The sequence below is a fragment of the Stigmatopora nigra genome, chromosome 1 (genome assembly GCF_051989575.1).
Source record: "Stigmatopora nigra isolate UIUO_SnigA chromosome 1, RoL_Snig_1.1, whole genome shotgun sequence".
Lineage (NCBI taxonomy): Eukaryota > Metazoa > Chordata > Actinopteri > Syngnathiformes > Syngnathidae > Stigmatopora > Stigmatopora nigra.
The window spans coordinates 5,755,608-5,771,334 of record NC_135508.1 but is presented as its reverse complement, the minus strand read 5'-3'; the positions used below and the strand labels follow the sequence as shown (position 1 = coordinate 5,771,334).

Here is a 15,727-nt window from a genome sequence, read left to right as displayed (position 1 = left end):
CTATATTTATGCGACTGTCACATAAATGTGGTGCACCTAATCTCCGGTGACAGACAAGAAAGATGTATGAGCCTTTTGGAGAGGAGACACATTAATACAGATAACCCTGCAAGGGTCAAGGGGAGAGAGGAATCTAAGTAAGTACATCTCCTTGACATGCTCTCCTGCATAGAAAAATCCATGAAATTCTTTTGTATTGTGGTCTAACCAAGGCTATATGAACACTCAGTGCCATATTTGTAACTTTTTTCATTAGAAAAATTCAGCAGCGTAAATAATTCCTCTCCATGACATTTACAGAAGAAAGACTTCCCATATCATAGTAGCAAAGAGCCACAATAGTTTTATTTTTAAATATTATTTAGAGTTGGGAGAGAAAATCGTTTTATAAATTCCATTTCATTTTATCCAACTTAGTTTTTTAAATGAAATTTAGACGCATATATATATATATATATATATATATATATATATATATATATATATATATATATATATATATATATATATATATATATATATATATATATATATATATATATATATATATATATATATATATATATATATATATATATATATATATATATATATATATATATATATATATATATATAATGTGTAAATTGTGTGTTTGTTTGTATGTGGACAAGCATCAGCTCTTCTCTGGCTTCTATTAGAAGTATTGTGTAATGCTTGTTTAGTATAAATAGCACAATATAGAAAGATTTTGGTTGATTACAATTTGCTAAAAGGCCCAGGCCCAAAATAAAGTTTAAAAATAGCACATAAATATGTACATAAGTACATATCTTAAAGAAAAGATAATGTATATAGTCACATAGCCTGATAACGTGTTTAGAGTTTACCATTTACAGTTGGCCATTTACAGAAGAAAGACTTCCCATATCATAGTAGCAAAGAGCCACAATAGTTTTATTTTTAAATATTATTTAGAGTTGGGAGAGAAAATCGTTTTAAAAATTCCATTTCATTTTATCCAACTTAGTTTTTTAAATGAAATTTAGACGCATATATATATATATATATATATATATATATATATATATATATATATATATATATATATATATATATATATATATATATATATATATATATATATATATATATATATATATATATATATATATATATATATATATATATATATATATATATATATATATATATATATATACATATACATATATATATATATATATATATATATATATATATATATATATATATATGTATATGTATATTAGAAGTATTTTGTAATGCTTGTTTAGCATAAATAGCAGAATATAGATAGGTTTTGGTTGATTACAATTTGCTAAAAGGCCCAAAATAAAGTTTAAAAATAACACAAATTTTTACATAAGTACATATCTTATAGAAAAGATAATGTATATAGTCACATAGCCTGATAACGTGTTTAGAGTTCAGGTTTTTTGCCTGGGTTTCCTCTTCCTCGCTTTTTAGTTTCAGCTAAGATTTTCTGAGACATTACCTGCTCTGAGCCAATTCTGATGGATTTCACAGCTACCCATGATGTACATTTATTACCGAAAAAAAAAGATCGGACAGGACGCGCTGTACTATTCCTTTACCATTATTTGATGCAATAATAAAATATCACAGTCCTCTGTTGAATACCAATTTCAACCACCCAGCATGCACCACATTAAGTAATGTGTCATAGTATCAGTTTGACATTATTCTAATAAAAATTAATACAATCACATCATTACTTCTTGGCATGACCTCGGAATTAAACTAAACCTGATCCCATGATAAGCAACTTCTCTCTATTTTCTAACGCTTACTTTGGAATTCAGTGCACCCATATGTACCATAAAGTTCTCAATTATATCAAAAGCACTCCTCTTACACATGATTATTAAAGTCAAGCTCATCCCACACAAGCTATATATGCAGACATCATCAAAGAAAATTTGCAAGATAATGTGAAGAAAAACTGTAGTCCATTTTGCCAAGGGTCATTAAAAGCTTTCTCAGAAGGTTGTCTTATGTGCAATGTTAGTAAGGGGCAAATCACCTCTCCCAGAAAGGTGATATAAATCTGTCTATGCAGATAAATCTGTCTATGCAGCCTCCAATTTTATTTGTTGTTACAATAAAGAGTCTGTCAGAAATGAGCTATTGGAAACAGGCAAATGTACTGTATGACATAGTTATATGATCTAATAAATGCTCCATGTTTCCTGACATGAAATAAAACATTTTTTTGCTAGACTCATAAAAACTATACTTATTTGCGAACCAATTTCAATCTTGCACAGTAACAGTGAATCCTTGAGGTTTTTAACAACTTCTATGAAACAATAACTTGAGCACTCGCTTAGGTTTTCTTGAAAATACAGTGTTCCCTCGGTTATCGCCGTTAATGGGCACCGGGACCACCCGCAATATGTGAATTTCCGCGAAGTAGGGATTCCCCTTCAAAATGCTTAATTTGAACTTAATTCCAAATGTTTTATTTTTCTTAATTGTAAAAAAAAAAAAATTAACCCCCTGTATACAGTACACCATATAGAATACGGGTAGATAGAGTGAAATTAATGTTATAACAAAAAACTGTAAAATATCTTGTTTCAATGTAATATATTTTTTCCAAAAAAAATCTGCGAAGCTCTTAGTGCGCAGTAGCTGAACCGCGAAGTAGCGGGGGGAACACTGTATACTCATTCCTCGATGGTGAATCTGATAATCTGGTGTACTCTATAGTCTAAAAAAATATAGTACATGAAATACAAACAATATAATTACCATAGAAAGTCAGCTTCCCTTTTACAGAGTTTCTCCCTCTGTTGTTTTCAGCCAAGCACTCATACTGTCCAGCATCTTCCTGCTGGAAGTAAGGGATCTCCAACACTCCATTGGCTTTACTAATGTCCACTTTTCTTCCAGAAGAAGCTCCATCAATTCTTCGCCAGCTGATGGTGGGCACTGGGCTAAAGTGAAATTGAATGACATCATGAGTATTTGGCAAGAATGGCAAAAACATTGTTCTGGTAATACATTCAAGTGTTATTTCTTATAGTATAATATCACGAGCCACACATTGGACAATTGCCTATAGTATATTTGCCCAATAATGTTAAATCTGTCACTGGAAGGCAGATGATATCATTGGTTTCACTTTACAAATTCTAGTGGTGCATTAAAGAACTTAATGTGATCATGATAGAGAAAAATACTCTGTGGAGCATACTTTCCAAGTGCAAAACATTCCAGCTTGATAGTTGAGCTCTTGGCTACGGGAACAACCTCAGGGAACTGTACCTCAATCTTTGGTTCATATTCACCCATTACACCTGAAGTTCAAAAGACAAATTGGAAATTCATGTCAGACATTTTTACCAGATTTAAGGGCTGGAAAGGTCACAAAGAAAATATTATCAAAAGAAAAAACTCAGATAAAACTCTATACAGTGTTCCCTCGCTACTTCACGGTTCAGACACCGCGGACTCAGAGCTTCGCAGATTTTTTTGGGGAAAAAAAATACAAATATTACATTGAGACAAAATATTTTATAGTTTTTTTTGTTATAACATGAATTTCACTCTCTCTACCTGTATTCTATATGGTGTACTGTATACAGGGGGTGTGGGGGTTGGGGTTTAAAAAAAAATAAAAAAATAAAAACTAAAACAAAAATTCATTAAATTCAAATTAAGCATTTTTGAAGGGGAATCCCTACTTCGCGGAAATTCACTTAGCGCGGGTGGTCCCGGTCGCCATTAACCGTGATAACCGAGGGAACACTGTACAGGCAAAAAAGCACACAGAAAATATCTACACCAGATTTGGACTCACAAACACTGAACTGTAACGAACATCCTTTATACATTTCTAATAAATAACAGAAAGATACTTGTTGAAATTGCATTATATATAAAAAAAAACGCATTTGATTGAAAAAGGAGAAAAGACCACCAATTCTTGACACAATATCAATTTGTACGTACTATGTATGTACTATATCCATTGTTCTTACCATCTACTCGAAGCACAAGGGGTGTAGGTGGTCCTTGAACACTGCTTTTGGTGACTGTGTTAGTAACTACACAAGTGTAGTTGCCCACATCAGAAGGTTCAACTTTGGCAATGTAGAGGTTGCCAGTCTTCTGAGATACAAATCTCCGGGTGTCTTGGATGACAAATGACGGATATGCATTGAAGATCCATGAGAAGGTAAGCTCTGTAAATAGTTATGGGAATAGCAGATGTGAGGTGCACAATTCAAATATGCTCTTTCTTCAATTACCACAGACAGACTGCAATTCATCAGAAGCTATTTCAGGTCGAAGCCTTTAGAGATAAAGCAATTAGTGGATCGAACAGTGGCAGCGTTCCGTGATTAGAAAGTGAAATGAATAACTCAGAAGCAGTTATACTTGCCATCTCTAAATGCTTTCGATACACACTCTTACAATGGTTATTATGACACATGAAGACATTAGATTATTTACAAATGCAATACTATAATCTGCCTGCAACTCATTATATCATATATACTGAAAATATTAAGAGCAGAAAAGCCAAGTGCATTTTGTGGCTAGAAAGTATTTATTTCATAGTATAATAAATCCACTTCCAAACTATTGATGTTTTACAAAAATTAGACAATGACTCTCCTCCTTATTTTGCTTTTCCTAAATATTTAATACATTAGTATGTTTCAAAGCATCAAGACCATATCAACAGCAAAATGTAGTAGATACACAAAGCCGACATTGTGAAGTCTTATTTATAAACCCATCTTGTCCAATGTGGAAAAAAGAAAAGAACTGAAACATGATGAACTAATTGAAATGCAGTGGTCTGGAAATGTTAAGAATTCATTTTCAAGGATTTTTGTCTCCGCCAAACATAGGTCAAATCAATGGTTTAGAAATTATGAAAACTGGGAACAATAGTGAAAGTTCCATGACCCCATTGGCCATTAAAAGCACACGCAACCACAACAAAATACTGCTTTCAAACAAAAAAACAGAGACAAGTGTTACATTATATTACATACAAAAATATGTATGATCCCTAAGACTTCTAGAAAAAAATCTGACACAAATAAAAATACGTTCATTGATGTTTTCTGCTTGTGAGAGTTAGTTAGTTGTAGTAAAAATATGTAAAACAATTACCCAAAATGATGGCATTGTTGTTCTGGGGTTGCTTTTTACTTCAGGACCTTGACGATATTGTGATTGAGCAAAAAAAAAACTTTGGCTCTCTAACAGAAAATTGTGCAGGCAATCATCCAGATAACAGTTGGTGCCAAAAGTTCAAGTACACTTGAGGTATGCAGCAGTACATAGGGCTTGCATGTCCATTTAGTGATACAGGTCATAATAGTATATACTCTGCTGCCCTCATTATACAGTAGAGGCTATAGTAGCAGTTGGGCAGTGTACACTCTGCAGTTCTTTCCCTGCACAGCAAGCATATTGTAGGGGTTGGGGCTCGGCTCATTTCAGCTTGCAAATAGAGAGAAATGCTCTCCTATGAATTTAATACTCTTCATACTATCAGCAGTAGTGGCATTAATGGTCAATAATGTTGTGTGTGTGTTTATTGTAATATGTACACACAGACAGACCCTTGGTCAAAAGATTTGGGACTAATTTATATATACCGTATTTTCACGACTATAAGGCACACTTAAAAGTCTTACATTTTCTCCAAAATAGACCGTGCGCCTTATAATCCAGTGCGCCTTATATATGGAAAAAAAAAGAAATCCAAAAACGAAAAACCACCACTATCGGATATTAAAAAAAAACACAAACGCCTGAACTGAAACAATACTGTTAAATATGCAGATGCCTTCTTAGTTTACAAAATCTTCCATCATATAGCTCCTCCCCCACTGCTAGATTTTATACAAAAAAAATCCAAAACATCAACAATGTCTGGCTCTAGAGGTGACTGTGTAGCGAGTGCTTCATACCTGGAAGTCAATAGAAATTACCGTATTTTCACAACTATATGGCGCACTTAAAAATCTTAAATTTTCTCCAAAATAGACAGTGCGCCTTATAATATAGTGCGCCTTATATATGGAAAAATGTCATTCATCGAGGGTGCGCTTTATAATGTGGTGCGTCTTATAGTCGTGAAAATACGGTAATATGAAGTCTATAAAAGTGTTATGGAGGGTGTACATTTCAAAATACAAAGATGATGTAGGTTTTTACACAGTTGGCAAAGTCTCTGTCCTGAAGGCAGTCGAAGGTAGGATAGTGTGGAATAAACCTTTCGAAATGATAAGTTGAGCATCTATTAAAAGGGAATCGTTGGAGAAGGATTTGGACACTCCAACACTAGATTATTACTATTTTTCACAGTTTTTCTTTAGGGGAAAAGAGGACATGTGGGCTTTGAAAATGTTCCAATACCTACTGATAACACAGAGTTCACACTTGTCTCTGAGGTTAATATCAAATACAGCAGTTTTCCCACTACAGTCTTGTGTAGCCTTCTTTGGAATATATCTGCTCACTCCTGAGTTGTGGCGACAATTATAGGCTGTTTGAAATTGGAAAAACTAATACGAATTCTACTCATCTATCCTGGGTTATTCTTTGAGGATAGCAACCAATAATGTCTTCAATAAAGGATTCTCAAGTTGTATGTGTATGTGTCCGCATACAAAGTTTCCTAAAGGATATTTTTCAGCAGATTGTAAGAAATAACATCATAATAATACAATTACCGTATTTTCACGACTATAAGGTGCACTTAAGTCTTAAATTTTCTCCAAAATAGACATGGCGCCTTATAATCCAGTGCACCTTATATATGGAAAAAACAGAAAACCAAAAACGAAGAACCACCACTGTCGGATATTAAAAAAAACACAAACGCCTGAACTGAAACAATACTGTTAAATATGCAGATGCCATCTTAGTTTACAAAATCTTCCATCTTATAGCTCCTCCCCCACTGCAAGATTTTATACAAACAAATCCAAAACATCAACAATGGCTGGCTCTAGAGGTGACTGTGTAGTGAGTGCTTCATACCTGGAAGTCAATAGCAATTACCGTATTTTCACGACAATAAGGCGCACTTAAAAGTCTTAAATTTTCTTCAAAATAGACAATGCGCCTTATAATACAGTGCGCCTTATATATGGAAAAAATGTCATTCATTGAGGGTGCGCCTTATAATGCGGTGCGCCTAATAGTCGTGAAAATACAGTGAATTATTATAAATGTAATATTTACTAATAATAGAATCCACTGCTTTTAGTTCACCCCATGTACCTGTGATATATATCAACTTTCTCAGTTGATCCCCCAGAATTCCATAAATTAGCATCAGATATAATATCCCGTTGCCTGAATAACACACCCTAGAACTCATTTGATCCAAATAATTTATACTCAATGCCATGTTTGAATCGTCCTCCAAAATGTGCATGGAAAGCTGTAATGGAATGTTGTAAAAACATATGACACACCATGACAGATTTTCATTCTGATTCTATTTAACTATTGTTAATGAACAGGCAGCATCAATTCCCTTATAATGGAATGAGTGGTAGTTAGAAGAATAGAACATGACAGGTCAAGGGCATATTGAATCAAGACTGCCTTTCATACAAAATGAGTATTGAATTAGAAGAAACAAAATACATAAATGTGCTAAGTGAGTCTCCAACTTTTTCCGGTCAACAATTCATAATAATTTAAGACTTTTTTCGAGGAGTATTTTTAGGTAGTAAATAACACAATTTTCACCAGTGTTTTGGGCAATTTTCAAAGTTGGCACCAATTCATGGGTTCATTACATTTCCATGTTTCACAGGAAGAGCCATTTAATGTGACTACCTACTGTATCTATATTCTTAACACACAAGTTAACCTCCATGAACTGGCTAAGGTCATGCACGAAAAAAAAACCCTTCAAGCTATGTGTTGTTAGTTGCCAACAAAAATCCCATTTAGAGGATCTGTAGCTGCAACCCACGAAGAGAACAAGTGATTTCAACCTTCAGTAAATATAAAAGGACTTCTTCCATTAGTGAAAATAGGTCAGATGCATTAGGTTCTGTCTGACCACACATATTCAGACCTTCTAAAAACCACATGACATAACAAATGATGTCTTTATCTTCTTCATCAATATATAAAATTATTTCTAAATAATATTTTTTTCCATCTTAAACAGTTTTCAAGCTCTTTTAATTGAGTATGCTTAGTTCACAGATCTACAGTTTTGTGACTTTCTGTAGCTGTCAAAGGGGCTCTGAGGCATTGTGAAAGGGAAATAATGGCTCCCTGAATCATACATGGGATAGTGAAAACCTTTACAGGGGAAATGAAGCAGATCACTGTTTAAGGCCCGGTTTTGTGATCATGAATCATGTCCATTGAGCCTTTACGAGAATGTTCCTCACTTTTAAGGAGAATGGAGTCAAATGTCTTTTCTCTGTTCCAAACATGCATCTGGGCATTGTAGTCTCATTATTTTGGTCTGCATGAAATTTGCTTACTGTACACACAAATAGTCAACGTGCATTTTCTCCATATTAGGTAGTGTCACTAAGGGACCCCGTTACTCTCGTTAGGAAATTATCATGTTTATCAATTAAATGAATAAAAGCCCAATTTACCTCCAGAGTGAAAAGGTGTACCGCACAATAAAACCACTCCTTGTCCTTCACGAACCCTCACTGGATTTCTTCTTTGAGTCTTGAAATTTTCCAAGTCTGTTAAAGCAAAGACAAAGCAAATAATTTAACCATCTTTTTTAAATTTCTCACAAAATATTTCTTCCATATGATGTGAACATGAAATGTTAAGCAAAGAACAAAAGATGTGTCACTCATTTCCATGTTTTTTCCAAAGGAATACATTTGTTTTTAGATTAGAGTGTAGGGTGATTCATTGCATATTGTTTAAATCCCTCTGTGTGAAAAAATGTTTATCTAAAAAATGACTTAAAGACTTCTGACCTAAGCAGCAAGCAATTCTTTTTGTACAAGTCACACATGAGTGAATTTAATTGCAACTGCACAGTGTTATCACTTTCTGTTTTTCCATCCACTGACAGTCCACAGACCAGCAGTAATAAAATGGTTATAACTGAAACAACAATTACATGTTGACAACCTAACACTAACAAGATTGAGGCATTTTTTTTTAAAAAAATGAGCCTTTTCTTGCTTGTTTTGTAGATACACTTTAAGCTCCAAAAAAAGAATAAAATAAACAGAAAAAGTGAAAAAAAATTATAACCAAAAAGCCCTCATACATTACAGCAACCAGCAGTTGAAGGTATAACACAATATTTAAAAATAATAATAATAATAATAATAATTTAAAAAAAAAAACATGTATAGATAGATATATTTTTTATATTTTTATGTATTTATTTATTTTTTAACAATACTGTTAAATATACAGATGCCATCTTAGTTTACAAAATCTTCCATCATATAGCTCCTCCCCCACTGCAAGATTTTATACAAAAAAAATCCAAAACATCAACAATGGCTGGCTCTAGAGGTGACTGTGTAGTGGTTGCTTCATTCCTGGAAGTCAATAGCAATTACCGTTTTTTCACAACTATATGGCGCACTTAAAAGTCTTAAATTTTCTCCAAAATAGACATTGCGCCTTATAATACAGTGCGCCTTATATATGGAAAAATTTAACTTCCCAGGCTTCTAAATACAATGTCCTGGGTATTCAGTCAAAATGCCTTTTGTACACATAAATAAAGTCAGTTTTATAGTTTTGGTGAAAAGTAGTAGTATGCAGTCCATTTATTTATTCTTATTTCATTTAATAATGCAGTACTATATAGCACTGAAAAGCATGGCACTTCACAATCCTGATATCAAGAGTTCAATTACAGGCTAAAACATTTCTGTGTAGATTTTCTTCCTGTGCCTGTGTGTAATGTACCAGCTATACTTTTCAATGTTTTATTGACAAACCGTGAGATTAAAAAAAACTAGAAGTAATAAACAACCTATACTTTGAAAGTCTATCTCTACTGATCAATATTCATGCCGCATATCCTGGAATGTAGATGAGATAGACATGCTAAAAGCCAACAATGCCTGACAAACCAAGCTGTTCTGCAGCCCTCGATCACCTTATCAAGCCTATCACAGCTTTGCACCTCAATGTGCTTTTTCATGGCATTGCTTAGTCCATTTTGAGTGCTTTCAGATGCATGAAATTGAATGTGAGTCAGCTGATTTGGGCGGGCAACAACAATGTGACCCACTGTAATGAATGTTATTACACAAAAGAAAAGTTACTGTTGTGTTGGAGGGTAAACACATTTAGGATGTTTTTTTTACAATTACAATATAGCAATTACAATTTTTATTCAAACATAAGACAGCACTTTTTCTCTCTCAGTTTGACTGACTTTTAAAAAGAAGCAACTCACTTTTTCTTCTTTTTTTTTTAGTGTATAAAAAAATACACAGAAAATGTGGACTAATCGAGTTAATTATATTGGATTACTATTATTTTAACCAGTATTGAATCCTCTAATTTGCAAAGAATTTATTCTTGGGGGGAAAAAAATGGAGGCATTGCACTGCAGCTTTTAAGTGACATTGGTTACGGTTCAAAAGAGGCAAAAATACAGTTTAATAAGTGCACAGTTGATAGAGTTAAGGTCAAAAGATGATTTGATAAATGTGTCATACAGCTAAGATTGGCTAAGACATGAAAAATATGAACCAGGAGTAAATACAGGATTAAATTTGATAAGAGAAATCAGCAGCTATATACAAAGGAGTCATATCCTGTTTTGCTTTCATGTGTATGGCAATTTCACACTTCATTAAGCGCAATATTATACCCTCGTGGATTTATGCGCAGCTCACAAATTTAGCTGTGCATTTTCCCTTATCAGGACAGTGACCCAATACAGCAAGTCTGTAGTTTAACAGACATTGCAATTGTTGATGCCATTTTGTATACCCCTTCCACTTGGAATACAAATCACCTAAAATAATGAGGAAATCCATTTCCGATAGACAATTCTTTAGATTATTCCATCTTGTATTAACACGAGTAAAATATGGGTTGTATTAAAAGAAAAAAAAGTCATTGTTGTCAGCTGGGTGAAGAAGTTATATATATGCTGGGGAGTTAAGGCTGTACCAGATGGTAAGAGAAATTGTTGGATCATCCATCTGGCAGAAGATTACCAGAGTTCATTTTAAATTGTGCAAATGAACATGAGAGACATTGATAATGTCATCAGTGTGTCACATAATACAAAAAACACTGTCAAAGAGGAAGTAGTGTTTTATGTTAACGTTCCTACCCTAACCCTCGGATTTCTAAGCGTAATAACCCATGATTATAATATCTTATCTTCATTGAGAGAAGTGCTGTCTTTGTCTACCACAGGGGTGTCAAACATACGGCCCACGGGCCGGATCCGGCCCGTCTGGTGGTTTGGTACGGCCCGGAGAAGAAAGCTGCATTGTATTAAAAATATGAATTTTCTTTAAAATTTGTAGTTCTTGTATTATCCGCTAGGGAGCTCAGTGTTTTAGTACGTGCAGCCAACATGAATTGACATTTATTTATGTTCTTGTGTTATTCTCTTGTTCATAATATATTGTTCATAATGTAAAAGGAAAATTCTGTTAATAAACATTTTGATAATTTACTCATTATTTGCACTAATTATTAGTATTAGTGACTAATACAAAGGAAAAAGTGGGCTTATTGTTAGTTCTATGTCATTTTGCAATGAGTTTACTGGTCCGGCCCGCTTGATCTCAAATTAAGCTGTATTCGGCCCGCAGACCAAAGGGAGTTTGACACCCCTGGTCTACTACAACAGATAAGCAAAGAAAACATCAGCCTTGAGGTTTTTTAATAAGCATATTGCATTATTCAGACTCAAAGTCTGTCTCAAATGACCTGAGACTTATTCTCATAACTGGCTCTGTGAGTTATTTCCTACACCAGAGAGATACTCCATCACACAACACACTTAATTAAGTTAAACTTGGTGCAATAAATATGATGTATGACATCACCACTGACATTTTTCCTCATCTCCTGACGAAAGCACTTAGTCCCAGGTCTGGCCCAGAAGATGGATGAAAGCTATCACAATGAAATGCAGTTTAGGTCATGTCTGAAAATCGACAAGGAGTATAAATATGACAAACAACCCGGTAGAACATCAGTCCTCCAATAGGTGATATACAGTGGGGACAAGGTCACACAAATATATTAAAAAAGTGGGTTGTGTGGTAGACCCTCATGCATTCAAAGACCACCTGTACATCTTCAGACAGACAGACAACAACAACCTTCCTCCTCACTATACCATCGGGTTCATCAATATGAGGGATGTCATTTGAAATGGGCTGCCGATCAACAGAACAGACACCAAGCTCTTCTTGCCAATCAGAGTAGCTTCAGGTTCTAATAAAAATGTGACGAATAAGGCCAGAAATCTGTCAGAAACCTGTCGCACCATTATTGTAGCTTCATCAAACCATTCATGGTTTTCAGGTTTAGAGACACCTCTCGAAGAAACCACTCCAATCTTGATTTGTGTATTCTTAATATTACTGTATTTTCACGACTATAAGGCGCACCGCATTATAAGGTGCACCCTCAATAAATGACATTTTTTCCATATAGAAGGCGCACTGTATTATAAGGCGCACTGTCTATTTTGGAGAAAATTTAGGAGTTTTAAGTGCGCCTTATAGTCGAGAAAATACGGTAATTGCTATTGACTCCCACGTATGAAGCACTCACTACAGTGTAGTGACTACACAGTCACCTCTAGAGCCAGCCATTGTTGATGTTTTGGATTTTTTTGTATAAAATCTTGCAGTGGGGGAGGAGCTATATGATTTTGTAAACTAAGATGGCCTCTGCAAATTTAACAGTATTGTTTCAGTTCAGGCGTTTGTGACTTTTTTTAATATCCAACAGTGGTGGTTTTTCATTTTTATTTTTCTGTTTTTTCCATATATAAGGCGCACTGGATTATAAGGCGCACTGTCATTTTTGGAGAAAATTTAAGACTTCTAAGTGCGCCTTATAGTCGTGAAAATACGGTAACTCAGTAGAAGATTCTGTTATTGCAGGATGATCACATAAGACATTTCCTGTAGAATCTCAGAGTATTTATTTTCAGCAAAATGTTGTCCGTTTGATTAAAACTTAGTCTTGCTTAAAATATATATTTCCAGTGTTTGTTCTGTTTGAGCAAATAGAGGTCAAAAATGTAGAAAAAGGAAAATTACCTAGTTTTAATGGACCCAGCAATACATTTTAAATATTTTTTTTCTAAAAGATTCCAGAATAAGATTTTCTCTTAATATTATTTTGTTTCCTAAATCATTAAAAATAGTTTATTTGTTTATACTTACAGGCAATGTGAAGACTGGCCTCCCTGCTGACGATGGTACCAAATGAGTTGGATGCCAAACACTGAAATATGCCACCATCATCTGCTTTACTTAGACGGGTAATGTGCAAGTTGCCTCCCATGAGGAAATATCGGGACCCCGGTGTCACCGGAATGAAAGAGTCATTTAGCCTCCATCTGTAACAGTAAATCAAAAAAGAAAATGAGACAATGATCTGCAATACAAAATATTATTTGAATAATGTAATGCTTTTTACACGTTTCAGTCAAGGTTGCCATAACCTTTACCTCATCCGGAAAAAAAAAATTTCACACTGAAATCATCACCAGATAAAGCATTTTAATCCCTTGGTCCAAAAAGTTCTGTATGTTGAGAACGAACAAAACCTTATATTAATCTGTCTTGATGAGTAATTTACATTTATACGCAAGCCTACAAACACGTGACAATAACCTTATGTATGGCCACACACATTCTTTCAGAAAGTACAATCTATGAACTGTGAGGTGGACATGATTCCTGCACCATGAAGTCTTGAATTTTCAATTGAATTAAAATAAAAAGATTGTGGTATTTCTTATAAGAAGGACTGAGGTAAAATCTTGGATAGCTCAGCAGGGTTCGATAAATATATTGGCAAATGTAGGTAGTACTTGGTCAACACACCAAATAAGCCAATTGGTTGAAATTTGAGGGATTTTACTTTAAGGCAACCCAGCTCAAAGTGATCTCAGATGGTTTTCAGCAACCCGCATCCCTGAACAGGGTAAGTAGTTTAAAGAATGGATGGTTATTCATCATAAAATGTAAATAGGATGTAGCACTCATAAAAAGCAATTAACCATGGCCGTGAAAACATTTCCATTGGCTGAAATAAGTTTTATCTTTGCTGCGGGCGTAAAAAAAATGCATTCACCTGAAATGATTGATAAAATAGCTTACCAGAACTGTTCTTTATTTTCAGGGTTTATCAAGAGTGTATTTTTTGAGATAAAAAGCATTAACCTTGTCAAACATTTCATTTTCACCAAGTACACATCTTCTACCAACAAAGGGTTGAATACAGCAAATGTTTATAAGTGCTTGTGCCCGGTGTATCTGTGTGTTTGTGGGATGCATAAATCAAAGATTAAATGTTAAAACATATGTACAACAAGTGTTCCCTCTAAGCTGCTTGCGCAATTGCGCACTACTTTTGTCTTCTCTGCGCGGCAGCAATCATATGGCGCGCAGTAAATAAAATCCAAACCATTTTTTTTTACCCTTTGCCCATGATGCCGCCGTTTACGCGGCTGCAAGTGGCAGTAGCTCTGTCCACTCCTATGTTTTTTGTATTTTACAGCATGTTTTACATGAAAAAATAGAGGGAATATTGACATGCACCTGCTTATGGCAGGTGTGGTACTGGTGTGCCCATAGTGAGCAATGATTATGTCGCTCACACTGGTATTCAGTGTGCTCAGGGAGGTTGTCTTTCTGCCCAGACCAACGGAAAATTAGAGGGAACATTGTGTACAACCACTATATTTTGGAGAAAAAACAAAATTCATAATATCCTTTTATTCATTAAATTGCATTCTAAAAAAAAAGGTGATTGCGACTTTTGGGAAAATTCTTAATTCCAAATTGAAAAAAAAAATTGAAAAATCCCAGTTTTGATATTAGTCAAAATATAAAAGCATTCTTGTCTTATTCTTGGTTTTCACAGTTTCAATTTTAAAAAAGGAAGCAACAAAATATTGCATGATGAAAAAAAAAATAAAGAGTAGTGAGCAGCCAAAGGTACATGCAGCAGAGCAGTTCTCAACAGCAAAACAAATAAATGCAGGGTTTATCCTAGATCAAATTGTGGCAGATGGGGTACCATTCTTTCCATGTACTATGACGTACATGTATTCTGTAAATTCAACTGACGTTTTTCCCCCCCAGACAACAAACTTTAAGCAAAGGGTTCCAATAAAAATATGACTTATGTTTAAGCATTCATGTATTAAAACTATTTACATTAACAAACCAAGTGCCAACCTTTAAACGAAAGTACACAATCTATACATTACCATATTAGGCAAAAAAAAAAACACCCCAAAATCAAATTCCAGCTCAAAAAGAATACAGTATATACCAATGATCATGGAAGGAATTATCCTAATTCAATGTAAAATAAGAGGAAGCTGAATTTGTAGAACCAAAAGAAAGAACAACAACAAAAAATAAGTTGAGTCTAGCAAATGATTATATTTTCAGCTTTGTGTATTCAATTAAATATAGGTTGAAAAATATTTAAAAGTTACTGTAACATTGTCATTGGC

General features: G+C 34.2%; 1 protein-coding gene across 2 annotated transcripts in view; it reads right to left on the bottom strand.

Annotated features, from left to right (window-relative positions):
• cntn3a.1 (contactin 3a, tandem duplicate 1) overlaps positions 1–15,727 on the bottom strand; it is a 68,738-nt gene that overhangs the window by 33,902 nt on the left and 19,109 nt on the right. For both annotated transcript variants that reach the window (XM_077721494.1, XM_077721502.1), the window contains exons 4-8: positions 13,419–13,594; positions 8,652–8,747; positions 4,029–4,232; positions 3,242–3,344; positions 2,797–2,981 (exon numbers count right to left, since the gene is read on the bottom strand). In XM_077721494.1, the coding sequence (XP_077577620.1) occupies positions 2,797–2,981; positions 3,242–3,344; positions 4,029–4,232; positions 8,652–8,747; positions 13,419–13,594 (764 nt within the window). The remainder of the gene's footprint in view (positions 1–2,796; positions 2,982–3,241; positions 3,345–4,028; positions 4,233–8,651; positions 8,748–13,418; positions 13,595–15,727) is intronic.